This window comes from Lepisosteus oculatus, chromosome 11 (assembly GCF_040954835.1).
Source record: "Lepisosteus oculatus isolate fLepOcu1 chromosome 11, fLepOcu1.hap2, whole genome shotgun sequence".
In the NCBI taxonomy this organism is placed as follows: domain Eukaryota; kingdom Metazoa; phylum Chordata; class Actinopteri; order Semionotiformes; family Lepisosteidae; genus Lepisosteus; species Lepisosteus oculatus.
The window spans coordinates 35,988,167-36,008,213 of record NC_090706.1 but is presented as its reverse complement, the minus strand read 5'-3'; the positions used below and the strand labels follow the sequence as shown (position 1 = coordinate 36,008,213).

General features: G+C 39.7%; 2 protein-coding genes across 6 annotated transcripts in view; one reads left to right on the top strand and one right to left on the bottom strand.

Annotated features, from left to right (window-relative positions):
• Nucleotides 1-767: 767 nt before the first annotated feature.
• Nucleotides 768-9,136, top strand: g3bp1 (GTPase activating protein (SH3 domain) binding protein 1). 2 transcript variants are annotated; one of them, XM_015350010.2, is made up of 12 exons: nt 768-866; nt 3,170-3,286; nt 4,494-4,575; nt 4,809-4,982; nt 5,225-5,315; nt 5,471-5,564; nt 5,927-6,122; nt 6,375-6,476; nt 7,123-7,237; nt 7,533-7,658; nt 7,873-7,982; nt 8,185-9,136. In XM_015350010.2, exons 2-12 carry the CDS (start codon nt 3,192-3,194, stop codon nt 8,416-8,418), a joined length of 1,419 nt encoding a protein of 472 aa, XP_015205496.1. In that variant the 5' UTR covers nt 768-866; nt 3,170-3,191; the 3' UTR covers nt 8,419-9,136. The 2 variants fall into 2 exon arrangements, with proteins under 2 accessions (XP_015205496.1, XP_006631974.1); XM_006631911.3 differs by having other exon boundaries at nt 807-939.
• Nucleotides 9,137-12,049: 2,913 nt separating this feature from the next.
• The window catches only part of glra1 (glycine receptor, alpha 1), a 57,133-nt gene continuing 49,135 nt past the window's right edge, over nt 12,050-20,047 (bottom strand). For 2 of the 4 annotated variants that reach the window (XM_015349640.2, XM_006631909.3), the window contains one exon: nt 12,050-15,794. In XM_015349640.2, coding sequence (XP_015205126.1) covers nt 15,483-15,794 — 312 coding nt within the window. In that variant the 3' untranslated portion in view covers nt 12,050-15,482. The remainder of the gene's footprint in view (nt 15,795-20,047) is intronic. The other 2 variants (XM_015349642.2, XM_006631910.3) reach the window with 1 other exon arrangement.

The following is a 20,047-nucleotide window of genomic DNA, read 5'->3' as shown; positions in this document are numbered from 1 at the left end:
TACTGTCAAAACGAAAAGATTCCAAAACTGGATAAGGGTGTGTACAGACACAATTGTAGTAGTAGAACAAAGACTGTTGCAATTGCACTGAGTAAATGAAAATCACTGTCATTGTTTTTAACTTTTATTGATTGTTGAATTGTAAAAGACCTTCAATTGTATCAATTGGAAAGTATGCAAATGTAATTAAAGGTGAATGCAATTGATGATTAATCGGATTACATTTGAATTTCGATACGTAGACTAAACTGCAACGACCACAAACCCAGGCACACGCATTCATCCATTTTCTCATTTGGTTTGCCCATCACATCTAGCGTGTTCAAGTTAGTGGTCACCTAAACAAAAAAACTCCCGCCTCTATCGGCACAGGGCTTCCCGGGGCTTTTCACAGGGGCCTCTTGTAATACAGCACTCCCTCTTTAGGCGAAAGCCCCAATCCTTGAACGGTTGGCCAGGAAAGGGACAAACCATTGCCCACAACACCCGCTTATCAAGCGAACAAGCCTGCCCCTCTCGCCTGCTTGCTTCCTTACAACGCCAATCTACTGCAGACGTCCTGTACGTATGCGTTTCCGCCGACTCTGATAGGCTGGCGCAGCTGCGGGCGAAGGCAAAGCCCCTTCCGCCTTCCGCGGGTCTTGGCCAATGGAGAAAGGCCATCGAACGCGAATTCCGACCGCAATTGGCTAGAAGTGTTCGTCTGTCGGATGTCTTCTCTTCGATTGGCTGCGCGAATCGCAAGGCTAAACTCTGATTGGCCTGTAACATACTGGGACGGGAGTCAGGTTAGGGTGTCACCCGAAGGCATTTGAAGAAGCCGGTTGAGCACGCCGTGAGGCCGCCAGAATATTTCTAGCTACAGGGTGAGAGTCGTGGTGAATATATACATTTTCAAGTAAACTACGGCTTAGCCTTTGTTATAAGATACCTGTTCAGGTATGTTGGATACATTTTATTCAAATGTAGATTTTTTTTTGTTTTAGTGGTGTCGTTTGGTCACCTTTTAAAATCTTGCTGTGGTGTAGGGCTGGTTAGTGCCGGGGAAGACCTTATTTCGATGGAAAAAAGCAGAGGTTGATAGGATATTGGCGGTGCCAGGTTCCATGCTGTTAATATTAGGTGTTTTATGTCGAGTATTAATGAGTCATGAGAAAGGCCGGTCGAGTAATGGCTACGTATCGTGGTGTATTTATAGCCACATGTGTGCTGCATTACCTTGTTAGCTTATATATAAAAACTTGTTGGTTTATTAATGTAATGGCATCAATGACACGATACGTCTTGTAAACGACGTTGTGAATTACAGTCGCCGGGAATGGTGTAATTCGTGTCTGAAATAAGCGGTGTGAAATGGTGTCGGTGTTTCTGGCTGTGAATGATCTCAGGAGCTCTGACGCAATCTGGGCCCTGTAGCATTAGACCGCATTAGTCAGTTTAAAAGTGATCGTTTTGTGTTTTCAGCTGTACACAAAGACTGCCTGCATTCTGTTTTTAGCATATCGCCCTTTGAGTGGGCATGTTTCAGTAAATTAAGACGGTCAGGGGGCAGCGAAAGTACCGTTTTTATGTTGCTGGCTGAGGATGGTGTTATTTAATATCGAAATGGCTTAAACATCGCCGAGATCTTATCATGTAGGTTTGGGATGTCGGTGGTTGTTTTAACACAAGTTCGGGGGATTTGGGTGTGGATGTGCAGGTCTCAAATGATCACGGCTTGCCGGAATTGAGAAACCTAGAGTCAACATCATAAAATCGCACACCGGAATACGATCTCAATGCAGTAGTTCGGATTCATTATGAGTTGAGAATATTTTTGGAAGTCGAGGAAATGCTAGAAATGTGCCGATGAGGCGAAACGTTTTTTTTTATAGCCATGTGCCAGGTACTGGCCGGCGTTAGCTTCGTTTCCAGGCGCTTTGTTAGCAGCGAATGGCTTCTGAAGTGCGGAAATGTGAGCGACACAGCCTTCTGCGTACATCTGTTCGCTGTCTTATTTCCGATCAGCCTTTTCTTCGACTGTCGTTCGTCTCTCCCATCCTTTTTTTTTTTCTCTCAACGCATTGCGAAACGGGCGAAGTCGCGCCCTCAGCTCGCCAGCTCCCCCAGGTCATTGCAGCGGAGCTTTTCGGTTGAGCTCGGCTTCGGTTTCCTCGCCGGCGTGAAACGTGCTCCGCCTGAAATGTCTGACAGTCCGCAGGCTGGGCTTTGTCTGGCTCTGTGGAACTGCGCTGGTGTCTTGACTCCAATGCCGAGGCCTGGTTTGATTGAGGTTGGGCATTTACCTTGTGCGAAGCAGCAGCAGCAGCCTAGCTAGCTGTGGCGGTGCTAAGTTAGGTTAATGGTTGCTGAGCTAGTCTATATATGGGTGTAACTCTCAGCATTCCAGTAGATGTTGCTGAACCAGTCCCCTCTTGGGTGAAGCCTCGAGGTGCCTGCTACAGCCTCATCTGAGGCAATGATCAGACAGGGGATTGATGTTGAGGCAGATGGTATGGGCCGACCCCAGCAGGTGGAGTGTGCAGCCAGCCTCATCCAGTCTGTCTCCCTCTCTCAGGCCCCGGTTTTGTTTTAGACCACTGCTGTCCTCTAAGGGCAACCAGAGACGCAACGAGGTTGTAGGATTTCATGGGAGCCCGTTTGTCAGTAAGCAGATGTGAAGTGCGGAGGCAGGCATCTAGTTTTAAAATGGAGTCTGATCTCAAAACACAGCTGAATGTTAGCTGTGGAAATTGGGTGTTCCCTTGCAAATGGGTGCAGTTTTGCATTTGTAGACAATCATTTGTTGTTAACACCTGCTAGAGCTGTGATATAAATAAACGCTTTCGTTTATTGTCATCCAAGTGCTGCCTTTTTGATATGTGATTTTAAGTACTTTTGTTAGTCTTAGTCTTAATGTTTCTTAACATTAAGCCTGCAAGTAGTGAGTAAGCAGTTCAAAGAATGATCTTGAGAGATTGAGGCAGATGTAAGAGGTATATACTGCAAGAAATGTCCTTGATGGGAACAAATGGGTCTTTGACTCTTGGTTTATTCTGTTTCTGAGATTACTATACATTTGTGCAGTGTGAGATGCTCATCTTCCTTAGAAGAATTTGTAATAATCGGTGGTTATACATGTTTTGTTTCCACTCTCCAGAAAGTGTTAAGAGATTTTGTTATGTTGCAGTCTTAACCAGCTGACCAAAGAAATGGTGATGGAGAAGCCAAGTGCCCTGCTGGTCGGGCGTGAGTTTGTCCGACAGTACTACACCCTTCTGAACCAGGCGCCTGATTTCCTGCATAGGTATGTTTTTGCGACCTAACTTTAAGATACCTCATCACTTTCAAACTGAATGGGAAAACACAGTTGCAATGGATTGTTAAACGTTAGAACTGTCAAGCCTTAATGCTAATATAGCTTAAAATTAACATTTAAAGCCCACTTAAGTTTGAAAGTGTTTTCTGAACCTCCTGTTAGGATTTAAAAAAAATTGTGAGATATTCTATCCGCTTAAGTGCTTTATATTATTGGGTGGGATTAATTGAATCAGTGCTGACTGCTCATTGACTGGAGCAGCCCTCAGCACATCGGTGATGGATCTGTCATTGCTAGTCAGGACAAGATTGCAGCATTTGTACAGCTGCACACTTGTGATCAGTGGCCACAGGGATGCTCACTTCAGCTGTTTTCAGCGGTTGAGACAGGCGCATGAGGAAAGCACATTTTGTATCCTTTCTCACTGAACATGAAGTGCTGTCCTATTTGTAAGCCGCTTATGTAAAAGTTGAAAATAACACTCTTGAACGTTCGATAGTGAAATACATCAAATGGCAGCCACTGGCAAAATTAGCACACAAATACCTTGTTGCACCTACCACTCTAGTCTCAGACGACTTTCCTGCATCTGGGGACAGTGACAAAGATTGGAAGTTCACAGGTTTTCAATGTGCACAAACCTTTTTTCTTACAAAAAAAATACCCGAGGAGTGGTATTATCATATAAATTGTTTGATACAGAGCAGAGCAAAATATTTCTGTAGAAAACCTTCAGTAGTGCCAAACGGAAGGTGACCATCATAAGTGGTTTTAAGTGAGAGCCGCACTCGCCTTCTCCAATCTGGACTAACGTCTGTAGGCACTGTGGGAACTGCAGTATGCGATTGGGTGCGAAATGTGCATGTTTTAGAAGGAAAAGCTGTTGCATGGCCACTTTATTTTAAAAGATCTTATTCTTTGCATGTTTGCCAGTGAACGGTTAAGAGTCACCTGATTCATATTGGAAGGTTTGAAAAAAATTGATTTCAGATGAAAGCTACTGCCTGTAGTAGGCTTGGGGACACATAAAAATACCTTTTCAAACTGGTGGCATTTCAGAGAACATGTTAACAATGTTTTCCTATGCGTCCTGGTACTTCAAGCAAATGATCAATTGGCCAATTATCAGCAGGAAGCTGAAGACTTTAAAATTTTAAATGTACCGTCTGACATCTTTATATGTCTTTGCTGGTAGGTTTTATGGAAAGAACTCATCTTATGTTCACGGAGGCTTGGATAGCAATGGAAAGCCTGCTGAGGCCGTCTACGGGCAGTCCGTAAGTAATGTTAATTCACTGTCTTTTTGGATTTTAGGCAAGGCCATGCTGCTTTACTCCCCTTTTTTTCCTCAGCATCTGGCAAGTGATCTGAGTTTTGCAAAACAAAATGCACGTTTCCCTACATGCATGTCTGATCCTTAGCGTGAGGTGGGGACAGTGAGATACTGAAATAGTATTCTGTACATCTCCTTGGTCAGGGGGGACATATTTTGATAGCTTCTCTCTTTCAGGAAATTCACAAGAAGGTGATGTCACTGAGCTTTCGCGATTGCCATACGAAGATCCGCCACGTGGACGCCCACGCCACTCTGAACGACGGGGTGGTGGTCCAGGTGATGGGGGAGCTGTCCAACAACATGCAGCCCATGAGACGGTTCATGCAGACGTTTGTGCTGGCACCTGAGGTGAGAGCGCCTCGGAGTCCTCCCGGTCCTTTAGAACATGGAGGTTTATTTTTTTACCAATCTGTGATGTGATTGTCTTGCAGTAGAGGTACGAGGAGTAAACAAAGGTCTTACATTTAACAGAAATTAGGTGGAAGTTATATAAATGCATTCTATTAGACACTTAGTCAGATTAGTCATGGACCGTTAGTCAGATGGAGGTTTGAACCTTTCTGTAAAGCTTTTACTTGTTTTTCTTTCAGGGCACAGTGGCCAACAAATTCTATGTACACAATGACATATTCCGCTACCAGGATGAAGTTTTTGGCGATTCAGACACTGAGCCCCCTGAGGGTAAGAAACATCCTTGTCAAAAGAAAATGTTCATGATTCTGGCACTTGATTGTGGCTTCAGTGTCTGGGGTTGTCAGCTGAATGCTATTCCTGACTGACAGAAGGCAGCAGGTTTCACTTCTAATACTTGACCCTTGTAACCTTCCTTGTTTCAGAGTCTGAGGAGGAGGTGGAGGAGAACGAAGACAGAGCCCATTCTCCGGAGGTAGCCCAGGAGGACACCTCTCCCTATTATGACCAGGCTACAAGGTGTGGAGATTACTGGTGATTACTGTAGTTCAGGCAACAAAGCTTACTTTTAAAATAAACCTTGATCATGACCTCTTTTTTTTTGGCATGATCTGTTTAAGGAGGAAAAAAAAATCCCTTTTTTAAGCCAACCCAATTTAACTTCTGTGATTTGTTGACATTAGATCCCGTTAGATTTGACATTTGGGATTTGGTGTTCCTCCAGCATGTCCTCCAACTAATTTTATACATTCAAATGCAAAACGGGTATCGAATTCTGAGGGTTCAATACGTCTTGAGTAACAAAGTGTTGCGTAACTGAGGAAAGCTTTAGTAAAGCAGGACACCACGCCGTTGCTAATATTAGAAATGTGATCGTACAGCACGGAGTTAGAAGAGCAATTGGAGGAACAGGCTGTAACCCCAGAACCTGAGCCGGAGCCAGAGCCTGAACCAGCTGCGGAAGAACAGAAGCAGGAAGCGGCTCCAGAGCCCGAGCCTCACACAGAGGAGCAGGTGGAGAAGTGTCCCTCTCCGGCACCGGCTGACCCGGCACCGGCTGTGCAGGAGGACAACCGGGTACGGTTCTGAGGGGATCTTCTGGGATGGGGGCTGGAGATTGGCCTCGACGATAAAAGTGAAAGCAATGATTTAACATGATGAGCTACTTACAGTGACCTATGAGACAATTTTTTTTTTTAGGGAGATGAAATTATAGTGCAGTGAGCAGGGGATTCATACGTGCTCCACAGTCACTTGATGCTGGATTATGTGGATTTACCGATAGATTCTGGCAGGTGAGATTTTTAATATTTGCTTTCTTCTCTGCAGCCATTCTCCTGGGCCTCTGTCACCAGCAAGAATCTTCCTCCTGGTGGAATTGTCCCAGCATCAGGAATTTCTCCCCATGTTGTAAAAGTTCCAACGGTACAGGTATGGTAAAAGTGCAAGTTAATTCGGTGAAACATTGTTTTCGTATAGTAGTAAGAAACACCAGTGGAAAGCAGTCTTAGATGTTTGGTGTCCTCATGCAGGACTCTTGACCTCGCCTGGGCTTATCTGACTGGCATGCAATTGTTAGCGAAGGGATATTTTTGTAAAACTGTTTCATGGCCTCGAGGCTTAGTGCTTTGTCTAGTAGGCTGTTTATCTGTTGGATTTCTTGGCAATGCAGTTTCCCTCTGATAAATGACAGCCAAGTGCTGTATTTCTGCAAGACCACAAGAATAGCCACAGTTAGCTTGAAATTAATACTCATTTGTCTCTTCTCAGAGGGTATAAAAAGTTATGCTGGACTATTAACAGGATTATACTAGATATCAGTGTAGACATATTTGAGACTACAGCTACAGTAATGCTGGCATTGTTCTGTCCTTGCCCACAAGGATAGGAAAACTGAAGTTCCGTATATACTGTGCTCATGTTTTTACATGTCTTAAATATTTTTTTCTTTTTGCTACCTCTCCTAAATGTGCTCAGTAAGTGTTAAAACTAAGCTCGGCATGGGATGAAATGAGCTTTAGGAAGTTTTTAGGTGTGTGTGATCTGTTACGTGTTTTTTACTGAATTAATATTCCAGCCCAGAGTGGAGGTGAAAACTGAAACGCAGACCGCAGTACAGAGACCTCAGAGAGACCAGCGACTGAGGGAGCAGAGGCCTGGACCTCCAGCACACAGGGGCCCGCGGCCAGGAGGTACTCTTCAGCTCTGATTGTTAAAGGGAGGCATTCCTAAACCTTGTCTGTTGGTGCTGTGCCCAATTTTTTTCCTTTCAAGTCGGCTCCTGTTTCGTCAGGTTTTTGTAATTGCGAAATATATTGTGGCTGTAAAATATGGCTTGTATAAAATTGCTTAGTTAATTAAAAATCTGTTTGAGACCTCGTTTTAGAACAATGACGCGGATATTATCGAATCAGTTGCCGTTTTATTCACTTACTGAGTGTTCGGCATGAAGGCTGTGTTCTGAAGAACAATTCCGCTTTTTCTCAGCTCGCGAGGGGGAGCAGGGCGACTCAGAGGTACGGCGCGTGGTCAGGTATCCAGACAGCCACCAGCTTTTCGTGGGCAATCTGCCTCATGATGTCGACAAAGCCGAGTTAAAGGAGTTCTTTGAACGTAAGTTGAGCTTCACCTCCGTTCTCTATATCCATGTTCTCTGAGGTTAATTCAGATTATTTTGATAAACTTCAGCTTTTCCGCTAATGCAGAAGAAAATATGGAAAATAAGTACAGATGCAAATAAAAAGAATGAAATACTTAGCTTTGTCCTGGAAAGACTTGTGGGTAGTGGTCTGTCATTTGCTTAGCATCAGTTTGCTTTGTTTTTCAGAGTTTGGTGTTGTGGTAGAACTGAGGATCAACAGTGGAGGGAAGCTGCCCAACTTTGGGTTCGTGGTTTTTGACGACTCTGAACCCGTGCAGAAAATACTGAACAACAGGGTAGGTTGTACAGGGGTGGTTTATTTTGCTGGTGAAATGGGGCTGTTTTTTACGGGGATCTGGGAAGTGTGCTGATTGACACGTATTAAATGTGGCCCGAACCACACAGTGGACGGGGCGGAGCATGCGGTTACAGTTTGTGTGGACGTGCTGGAGCACTTTGTGGAGTATGACGACCCCGATGTCCTTATGTTCGTTTTAGCCTATCAAGTTCAGGGGGGATGTGCGGCTCAACGTGGAAGAGAAGAAGACGCGCGCGGCCCGGGAAGGAGACCGGCGAGATGTCCGTCCCAGGGGGCCGGGGGGGCCTCGCGACAGGATAGGAGGAGGGCTGAGGGGACCCCCTTCCAGAGGTGCAATGTCCCAGAAGCCTAGTTTTGGCGCCGGACGGGGCACCGGACCCAGCGAAGGGCGCTACGTGGGGCAACGCCAGTGAAAGTCCGAGCTCTAACCACTACTGAGGCCCATTTAACCTAACAGCACAGCTGGCTTCTGGTTCATCCGTTCTTGTAACTTTAATTTTCAGCTTTGGGGCTTTGGAATGTGATCCCAGCTTGATCTGGACTCTGTTTTTAAAAACGGCTTCTTGTTTTGTTTTGTTTTGTTTTTTTCCTGTTTTCTTTTAAGTTTGTAAACTTGTATTCGTAACATTTAAACAAAAGTGCTACTTGAATTGAAAAACCCGGAGATTGGTTTTAGCGTTCTCTCCCTGTTTCTTAAAGGAACGTGTTTTTACTTCTTAGGCAATCCTGTGTATTGCTAAAGGCATTCTTGCAATTTTCTTTTCCTCAGGAGCTACTATTTAAATCCTAGCACTGTTGAATCATGGTCATGTTGGAGTGGTTTTGGAGTCCATTGCAGCTAAGGATCCTTTGGAAAGTTTCATCTGCACTTCACCAGAAAAGTGTTGTACTTTATTCTGAGTTAAAGCTAACTTTTAAACTAAGACATGCTGTTTTTAAGCCACTTTTTTATTTGTTTTATAGTCTGGATTAAAGAAAACGTTTCCTTCAAGATATGGAGTATTGCTGGGGAGATGTTCTCACTTTTGTTTTAAATTCTTATTTTGTATTGTAAAAACAAATTGTTGTGCCTTCTATTTATCTCATTCCAATCTTGGCAAAGTTGTACAAATAAAGTGTAGATTTGCTTTATCACTATTGCTTTATTCTTCTTTGTGAGATTTTTTTAAAGGTATCAACAGATTCAAGCACATCAGAATGCTGCCTTCAAAAGTATCTTCCGGAGCTAAGTTTACCTTCAGTCCAGGAGGGCAAAATCATTTCATTTTATAATGGAATCTTCAATTAATGACTAAGACTTTCATAAAGTAGGTCATTTCATGTCTGACCCTAAGTAGGATCACAGAAAGTTGCAAGCTACCAAAGAACTGGAGTTGTCAACTCCTTTCTTATGCTCTAGGGACAGATCCAAATTTAGAGAGGGCTGCAACTGCAGGTTTTTTTTTGTTCTTTCAACCGTTTCCAGCTTAACAGCTCCAGGAGGATCTGTAACATTACTGTCCTTCTTGGACTGGAGCTGGATGAGTCCCACATCAGTAATGTGACCTGTTATGAACCACTATTTTGTGAATTGATTTCCTTAAATGGAGATGGCATCTTGTCAGCTTTTCCCTCTGGGTTCTGCAAATGCTGCACTGTACCACTCCTATGTCCACGGTACTTTTTAAGAGGCGTTAATTCCACATCTTGCAGGGCTGGTGTATCAGCAGATACAGATTGTGTTAATACTGTGTACCTGCAACTGGAGGGGTTGATGAAGTCAAATTGGTCAACTGAAGCCAATGTCTTTGACTAGGTTAAGAGATCTAAACTAAGAGCGGTTGGAATTAAAACTTCTCTAGGATTAGGACACCCCTTACTTAGGCAGAAATGTCAAGCTTATGAGGAGCAAAAACTAGGTTTTAGTTCATGTGGAGAATGAGTTTTTGATGGATATTCCCTTTAAAGAATGCACTGTAACAATCACTGCAGTTAATCAAAGAATGGATTATGTATGTTGGTTTTGTTAGGAGAACCAGTGCTTTGATATCTCGGTACTTTCATCTCAATTTCCTAATCCAGTTTTCAGACGTAAATCCTTGTTTTCCTAATTGGTTGCTAACTGCAAAGCTCTATGATTATGGTCTTCAAGGACGGGAGGTGCCCATTCCATTTGGGTTAATTTTGCTTCTCGCAGAAGTATGGGAAGGCTTGACAAGACCTTCATAGCAGAATGAAGCACATATGGGTAATTGCTGAAATGTTTTGTTAACCGATGTTTTCTTGTGTATATGCATTTTTTCTCCTTCGGGGTTGAGATATTCCATTTCCATTTTACTGGATAGTGGCTTTTATAGGAATGTGCCATGATTTAGTTTGACTTGGAAGTGTTCTTTAAATTAAAACCCAAGGAAATTACTTATTGCCTAATTGTGATGCATTCAAAACAGCAGCATTGTGAAGCATTACCATTTAAGACAAAGGTTGTGAAGATGTATTTCTAGACTTTGCAGAAGTCTGAAACTGTAGAATCCAGGTGATTTGTAAAATTGCTGCACTTCCTTTCACCACCTAGCTTTCACCTAACTAGGTGGACCAGGCAGTTTTGATGAAGATCCACCTAAAAATGCAGTAAAACCGCACAGCAGCCTCATGAAAAGCAGTGACAGTCCAGCTGGGAACAGCAGTTTCCAGCTAATAAAATCCTATAATGGCTTGAAAATGTGCTATAAATCTCATGCTCTCTCTCCTTGGTATGATTAATTCCAGTATCTTGCTACCATGTTGGCTAAATGTGGGATTTTAATTTTTCAACCTCACCTTTTCATTAAAAACCCTCCAGGCTGGAAATAGCTTGTAATTTCCTACAGTATACACAACTGGCCACATCTCTCCATGCATAAAGAACTGAGAGGAGGAGCTTGCAGGTCTTCTGCTCGAGAGTCAGCTGCACAATCTGGGCCTTTTGTCAAGCAGGACATCACACAGGTGTGACCAGGACCTTGTTAGCCAGGCTCATCATTTTGATTTATTTCCGTCCACCTGCTTCTTTTTGGCCGGCGATAGAGAATTCTCAGTGGTTTTACTCCATCCCCCCCCCAACCCGACCTTTTATGTTCACATCGGACAGGTGCGTCGCTAGCGGAGGTTAAAGAAAAAATCAGATTTTCATACACTGAGGAATGGGTTTCTGTCAAAGCATTCATGTTCCACTGGCTTCAGATGTCAGCTATAAAGCAATTCCCCTCCCAGCGACGTGACTGAGAGGGAATGGGTGGAAGATACCACCTCCACAGCCGAAGAGCCTTGTACAGTATGTTACTGACTTGGTTGGGTCATGGAAAAATGAACCTGATACAGCCCTTTGTGGTTCATAATCCACAAACATAACTGGCATACTACACTTCTGAGAGCGTTCCGACTGGCAAATGAGACTCCGCTTTGCAGAAGAAAAAGGGCCTGCTGCTTTCTGGCTAAGACACGGGAATTATTTTTACAAGGGAAGAGTTTTCTTGCTCACTCTGCCTAATTCAATTGGTGTGAGCGTCACCACTGTGATCCTCTTAAACTATTAAAACGGGAACTTAAATTTAAGCACTAAGGATGATAAGTGCCAGATCCCATTCACTCCAATTGTCACTGTGGATATGGGTGAGGAACTGATCATTTAAGTGTAATTCACAACATATTCTTTCTTTTAAATTGCCATATTTCTGTCTGTGTTTAAAAGACAGGATAAAATTGTCTCATGGCTGTGACATTAATTCATCCTGTGTTGTTTTGGTCCACAGAAATATAAACAAAATACAAGTTCATACAAATGTCATAAGAACCATAAAATTAGTTTAAGCCAGCAGTATTCTCTTAAAATTGTTTCAGCAAAATTATGGATATGCATGTGTATATTACACAGATACAGTAGCCACCAAATCCAACTATCAATACAGTTAATGAACTATAGCCAGAGATAGATTCAGCATGAAAATCCAGACATACTGTCAATGTTTTGATAAAATGCATACCAAAAACCAAAATCTTGCAGATACTCAAAAACGGGTAGAAGAATTTTTCAGAAAACATTTAATTTTAATTAGAATTGGCATTATGACATATTTCAATAAATATTCAGTTATATACAGTTACAGCAGAAATTTTACATTCCTTTTTTTCTTCAGTTTGCTCACATATTGTACAAGCCAAAAATATCTGCCATTGTTTTAAATATTACATCCATGCAAAATACTCAATGTTTTCCAGGTTTATAATTAAAAAATAAAAAAAATTGGCTTAACTTTGCCAGCACCCAAGGTAATTTACTTGCTTGGATTATGGCAATTAGCAAATTCTGCACTTTGTGCCAACACACTATATAAGCAAAGAAAAACAAACAAAACAAAACAAAAAAAGATTTAAGGCCATACCAATCTGTGCAAAAATAACATTGAATTAAATTCAAAATGATCTTTTTTTGTCCTTCAGGCTTATTTTATTTTACGGTTTTCAGGTGTTTTTATCAATGCTTTATTTCTATTATTATAACTGGAACTGGGAAATGATTATAAATTCAAATGTTTACCATTTCCTAGATGTTCCAATTAAAGTGTGCCGTCAAACTGAGTTTGTGAACCAGGAAAAGAAATGAAAAGCAGGGAAAACACACATTAAACCGAACAGTAATGCATGCTTATTTTCTCAGTTAACTATTGTGCCTGAAGAACTGTTATCGAATTTTTGTAACATGAATTTCCTTCTGATTTTAAATGAAATTCTAAATCTCATTTATTGCACACATTCTTGTCCAAAGCCTTTATGAATCGCAGTTTGCTGATATCAACACAAGACTTCCTGTTCTACAAAAAACGCATTTCAATTTCAGCCCTTCCCTTAAGATGGGTTCCAATTTATTGCCAACAGGTTCATTTTAACTGTTTATATGTCCTCAACACATATACAATTTATCTAAATATAAGGTCCTTTCTGTATATTTACTTTTTGAAAAACAGCTTTATTATTAGATTTGTAATACTTCTGGTAACACTGCATAGCATTTGGAAGAATCCTTTTTCCTGCAGTGAGAAGCTGCAGTTTAGTGACTCTCTACCTAGATGTTCATAGAACTATGATAAAAAGTGCAACCAAAGCCTTTTAGAAAATTAATTTTCAAGCATACTTGGTACACAGAAAAAAAACTTTCAATTTGCTACGTATGAGGTGTATTATGGCATTTCCGACTCAGTGAATATTTAACAAAAATTGAGGCACATGATGAATTTTTCTCTGAAAATGAGGGAGATGAATAATGCATGCTTTTGTTAAAAGTGTAATGGAGTATTCCATGACATTGCATATCTTTAATTTTAGGGTGCATTTTGGTTTGGGTAATGCGAGAACTACCCAGCCTTCTTCTTTTATGACAGGGTTACTTTCCAATGTGGCAAAAAAACATTTAAGAGATGTTTTGATTGTGCAACCTTACAAACTTTTACGACAGCATTACCAATAATTAGACTTTAATTTTTTTCCGTCTTTAATTTAAAAATACCATGCTATGCAGGAATTCAATACACATAGAGACGTCTCTCAATTAGTACAAAACCAGTACATACTCAGGTAAAGTTAATTGTCAAATGTATGAAATTAATACTCGATTAATTTAATTTATCAGAACAGGCTATGATCATGAATATATTTATTTTATAAGCTAAAAAGATTAACATATACTAGGATAATGCATGTTTACTTTTTATAAGGGAGGACAATTCTGTACTTTCTTCCAAAGTATAAAAACAACAAAATTCTAAACATGATCTTTTAAAACAAAAAGGTATAGATTCTCTTTTCATCTTTTTGCCATTTTTCACCTACAGTACATTTTTCCACCAGAGGAAGACAATGAGGGTAGCTAAACAAGATCTTTGGTTTGAAAAAAACAAAGAAAATTAATAATTTGGCAATAGAAATTGCTTTACAGTCTAAGCTAATATTTAAGTGCTATAAACTTAGGCATTGCTCAGTTTTATTGTCCTAAATTAGACGTCTATCTATAAAAAGAGATGAGTAAGATGTGATAATGCCTCCTATGTGAGTGACAGGTTTAAGTAAATCTTAAATCACTTAAGGACACTAAGAGTATGAATGAGGCATTCAGAAAAGTTTTGTTTGAGCCAGGATTTCAGCTTAATACCTGGCTTTTGATGAAAATGAAATATATACATAACATTTCAACAACATATTGCATATGATCCCATGCATAGCTAAAACATTAGTGCTTTTTTTAAAGTGACAATGTTAGAAAAGGAACACATTAAAAAGATGCAACTTTCAATTATTCACTTTTTTTTCAGACCATTAATCAGAATCTTAACTTCTAACCTTTGAAAAGATATATCTGATACAATAGAGAGATATCACTTTAAAGTTGTGATTCAGAATCTTTCAAGGGATAAAATATATAGCAGATGTATACATGAGACATATGTGTTGTGTCAATCATGTACAAACACAAATATGTGAATACCTCTAATTTGAAATCATTGCTGCAGATGTGTTAGCTGGGTTTATTTTGTTAAGAAAACTATACAAATATAATTTCTGTATTATGTGAACTTAGATCTGTACAGCATAATGCATATGAAATAAGTATTAACTACAAGTAAATTGGTTTGTCCTGTATACAATTTATCCAATCCTAGTTGTTTATACATCCTTAACTCTAAATTTGGTTTGGTCCTGGCATATTTCATCATGGCAAAGAACTGGCACAGGATTTAATGTAAAAAGAAAATGAAACAACAGTGAGAATGGAAAAAGAAGCATTTTCCATTTCCAGTATCTCACAAATATGCCATATCTTTGATCCACCTTTGTCAAGCCTCCATTACTCTCCTTGGTGTTCATTAGAAGCCTCAGGCATTCTTCCTGGCTCCTAGCCAGCAATCGAGGGACGCATTTACAAGTACCAATAATTTGAAACAACAAAGCAAATTTCCATATACTGTATGGGGTAACCAGTCTTTCATACTTTGTATCTTTTCATTGCTGGAAGCACCAAACCGCTCTTTAAAATGCCTAAATCCAGTAGCCTAGCGTCGAAGAAATAATAGTTTGGATTTTTCTGAATAGATATATAATATATTACAGAGCTGTAGTTTTTGCCCTTTAATTCTGGGTTTGCAGGTTTTTTTTCCTTGCGGTCGCAAGTGTCTTGGAAGAGCCTTCCCTTTGCAACATTTTGCTTCCTCCATATTGAAGTCCTCTGATTTGTCAGTTAGAAGTCTTATATTTGCAAGGTCTTTTTTTCATTTTTTCTTTTTTTTCTGTAAATATATTGCCACATTCATATTTCATGCATTTTACTGCATTGCTATTGCACAGGTCCGGATGTATCCAGGAGAAACAAACAAACAAAAAAAAAGTTAAATTGATAAATATTTTGAACTTCCTCGCCAGCTCCGCCGCCGTCAAAAGCATTCTCTCCGTTGACCGCGGGAAGAGGTTTCTACTGCTTGTGGACGTCCTCGCTGCGAATGATCTTGTAGATGATCCAGTAGAAAATGTTAAAAATGAGGAATACCAGGGGGAAGGCTACGCGGGAAACCGTGTCAATTCGCTTGGCGCGACTGATGAAAAGCTTGCGCATTTCCTCGATCGTCTTCTCGGGGGGGTTGGCCGAAGCAGGGGCGTTGTTGTTGTTGCCTTTGATGGAGATGCCGTCCTTCGCTTGCAGGCACGCTGGGCCCATACCATAGGCAGCGAAACTGAAGCGGCCTTCCCCAGCTTCATCCTCCTGCAACACAGCCGAATATTCAATCTGTTAGGGATCAAAAATTCATTATCCGTTTTTAACCTCTGCGCACATCGGAAATTCACACAGCACACATTTTCCTAAACGACGGCGCCCCAAAGCGTTTTAAAAAAGATTTTTTAGAAAAATATACGCAAGTCCTGATTCTTTTCTACTGAGCACGTATGACACACATTTGGGAAATTTCATTATAACCTGATTGAAACGGATGTGGGCGTCACCGAAAAAAAAAATGATACGGATTGTGGAATGCTGAAAACAAAATGCTTATTTCTACAGATAGATGTTTTTGGACATGCACTTAATCAGGTTCTTATTGTGCCAAGATTCCAGTGTCCACTTTTGCATTTAATGTGAGATAATGATCAGAAGGTACTCAATTGTGCCAAAGAAAAATGGTCCCATTGAGATATCGCAATATGGAAGCTTGGCCAACCTTAGACCACCAGGACTACGCACAGCTGCTCATAAGGGCTTGGGGTAAATTAACATATTCAACCTATGTGCCAACTGCAAACTCCAAAGCCAAAATCTGATGTCAGCTATCCTTTGAGAAGATGTCGGAATCCTGAGGCAAATGAAAAAGGCTTCGTGAACTGACATGTTAGGAATGTTTAATTGGCAGGTGGATATCAGTTTTGTTTTAATTTGTACCTAGTTTAAGAAGGGTGAAATCGTTTGATTTCATCAATGGATGCTTATTAGTCAAGTTGGGCCTTTGATGCTTTAAAAAAGGCAAAAGAAAAGATTGTTTTTTCTTATTGGTCTCAACTGAATTACGGTTCTAGTCGTATTTGGAAAATGCATAAAACCTACAACACTCATAAAATGCCTTATTTGTAGCATTTCATAATTCATATTTAAATGAAAGGTATAATACTAAAGTGTTTCCCTCTGTAGTGACATATTATGGTATAAAATTCCTATTCTTTTTTGCTTTTAATCTAAATTTTAGATTAAAAAAACTTGAATGTTTGCTCAATCCAAAGCTAAGGATGTGAATGGCATTCCTAAATGCCATTTTATGTGTTTAAAATTCAGATCACACATGTGGTAATAGGTATGCAAAAAAAAAAAAACAACACTATCTTTTTTACTAAATTAAGGATCTTCTCTTTCTGCAAGTCAGATCCATTTTTAGATATATTGTCCTCTCTGTCCTTGTCTTTATGCCTTCCCATTTATAACTGTTAAAGTACCAGCGACGATGCCTGCACACATACAGAGAGGGCTTTACTTGTGTGCTGCTAGTGTTTGTGTGAGGAAATGGAAAGTTGGGAGTTTTGTCCCTTTTCTGTCCTTTATGCACACAAGCTCTCCATTTATAACTATTAAGGATGCTCTACGTTCTGCGCGCACACCGTGATGGGCAGTCATAAAGAGGAGTAAAACCTCCATCTTTATGATCTTGCTTTCATCATCTAAACTTGATACTTTGCCCCCCCCCCTCCACTAATTAAAAACCAGAATTAATGCTGTGTCAGTTTCAGATCCCAGCCTTTCAAAGGTGCAGAAACAAAACACCGCCTTTCACATTGCAGTGGAAAGTAATTCACATTTCGGCATTGCAGTATGGCTCCCTTTCCCCTTTGCAAGGAAGAGAGACAGAGTGAGGGAGCAGCTTGTGCAAAACTGTCTCTCTCTGCTGCTTCATCCATCAGGGTTTTAAGTCACGACTAATGCGCTGGTATCTCTGTGCAAGTTGATTAATGGCAAAGGTTAGAAGGAGTTTTAATGAGAATTATTTTATTTTTGCTTGGAAGCTGTTGAAGCATGTTATCATTTAAGCAGTTAAATGCACACGACAGAGGGAACTGAACTTATTTCCTGGTTCACGCCTTGTTCTTTTTGATTCTCCTTCTGGTGTGCAATACTTTTACAATAAAAAATAATGTCAGAGTCTGATTTTCTGCAAACGTTTGTACGAAACACGGTACAAAAGAAGTACATTTTTTATTCCTGTCAAAGCACTGCTCGAATGTATTCATATACATAGTTATTGTAATAACGTAATAATTTCCCTACATACATTCTCTTGTATCTTCTCTGTATTCATGTTTTAATAAATGGAGGGTTAAGTAGTAATTGGCATCATCAGTTACTGGCAATAAAACATGGGTGTTGCTGCATGTGAATATTGGTGTGTCTCCTTTTGGTCTCTTTGGATAATCACTGGAAGTTGTTGCAAAAAGTTGTAAAATCCTGTCAATGATTTTGTCAGAATGTCTACATCATGGAGCAACAGATGTGTGTTTTTTTCTTAGCATTTTAGTTATTGAACTTAGTGTGTATTTTTTTTTGACAAAGTAAGGTAACCCTATGTACGTTAGAAACTGAAGGCTGTCAAATATGAAACATTGAATACAAGCGATAGAAGGCATAGATATTGAGGATTTATGTGAGATAAAACAACGGCTTATTTTGGATATAAACCGATGAAGGAATTTGGCTTGTGTTTCTGATTGTTTCAGGTATCTGATTTAAACTGATTTTAAGTAGTCATTACAATTCCGTTTGTTTCTATATTTGCTTCTATATCCCCTGTTTTGCAGGGTGTTACAAAACCTGCTCAGTTAATCTTTTTGGGTCCTTTTTGATGGTATTTCATAAAATGTCTCAAAAGAACATTATTATGAACTTAATTATTTTGTCTTCAGTTCAGTGGTACAATATTTCAAACCGCATTTATGATATACATTTAAAGAAATGTGTCAATATGAAACCAAAATCATTAGTGATACTCATCACAGGATACAGCACGATATGATGAAACTGAAGCATTTTCAGTCTTAATCGGGGTGTTTGTAGCTAATGAAAACCAAAACAAAGAGGCCGGCAACGAAAATGGAAAGCTAAAAAACGAAACTCAAACAAAATAATAATCAAAAGTAAAACTGAAATGATAATAACATTAAAAAAGTAATTGCTTCACCAATTGAGTTAACAGGAAAATGAAGGTAAGCCAAATTAGGCAAACCCAAAGTACAATTAAGCCAGGGCACCAGGGTGTGCACCCATGTTCTTACTCAGAGAATGGGATTCAGACTATGGTAAACATGTGGGAATATCCCTGGGAGGTTTGTGTCATGGAGAGAATTCCAGAGCCCACAACTGAAATGTGAAGAAGACTCAACACCACAAGAATTCTTAATAGACTTCTGGTATATGGAGGAGTGGTCTTCTTTTGTGCACGATACATGTAGGTTAATTTTAATTTTTTTAATTAGGCATAATGTTTTTTTTACAACACTAGAAATCTATGCTTTCTCAGCACTGTTGACCAAAGATATAAAACTTTCTTACCTTCCACACTTTTTAAAATGTCTGCGCTACAGAGATATGAGCTAAATATTAAAGATTACCATTTTATTTTTCATTTACTCCTATTTAAATCTGTATTCTTTTTCCTCGTCTCGTCAGCTTCCAAGGAGAGACACATTGGAAGACCGCATCAAAAAAAAATATTTTGCAAGGTTCTATTTGCCCCTGAAGTAACATTCATCTCTAATGAGCTTATTATCCTATATCAATCAAGGGCTTTTCCCTAATGAGCTCTTGTCATTGCGTAGCAGGGTAACGGACAATGAAGTCAAAAGGTTTTAGTATTAAAATACCTCTGTGCTGTCACACTAAAATGCCTGGTTTGTTTTGAAGAAAAAGTAACATCTGATCACCAAAGTCTTTTCAACATATAAGACTGTTGTGCTCATCCTTCCTTTGCATAGCACTGTCCTCTCTCTCTAATTAATGTGAATGCAAAATGTCTGTCTGTGTGATAGACTGTATACTGCATTTAATGCAATGCTTTCTTTTTAAGAAACTGATTTATTTTTATTTTTGGTGATAAAAGGTTAAGGAAAATACCCAACTAAATTTAGTTTTTGAAAACAATAACTGATTAGAAAGCATGATAATATATGCATACATAAATACATTTATACATTATATTTAAACAAGAAAGTTTCTAAATCGTGGATTTCCCTTTTTTGATTCATTGCAGCCCACACCACGCAGATCCTCACTTTTACGATAAAATCTGTTTCAAATTCAGCCAGCTTCTTCTATCATTAAGTAGACTTAATTGCTGAGTTGAACTTCAAATGGTATAGAAAATCAATATGCATTTCCAATTATAGAAATTTGTCTTAATAGTAAAAGAATGATCACTCTTCTTTGCATTAATAGACATTTGTCTTAGTACTCAGAGGATGATTCGTCTCCTTAGGAGAAATTTTGACAGGCACTTTTCTAAATGAGTG

Excerpts from the sequence above, each read along its gene's own strand:
- g3bp1 (XM_015350010.2), top strand. The coding sequence starts at position 3,192 with ATGGTGATGGAGAAGCCAAGTGCCCTGCTGGTCGGGCGTGAGTTTGTC. Across the intron at positions 4,576-4,808 it reads AGGCCGTCTACGGGCAGTCC|GAAATTCACAAGAAGGTGAT; the intron begins GTAAGTAATGTT and ends TCTCTCTTTCAG. Across the intron at positions 7,659-7,872 it reads GTTAAAGGAGTTCTTTGAAC|AGTTTGGTGTTGTGGTAGAA; the intron begins GTAAGTTGAGCT and ends TTTGTTTTTCAG.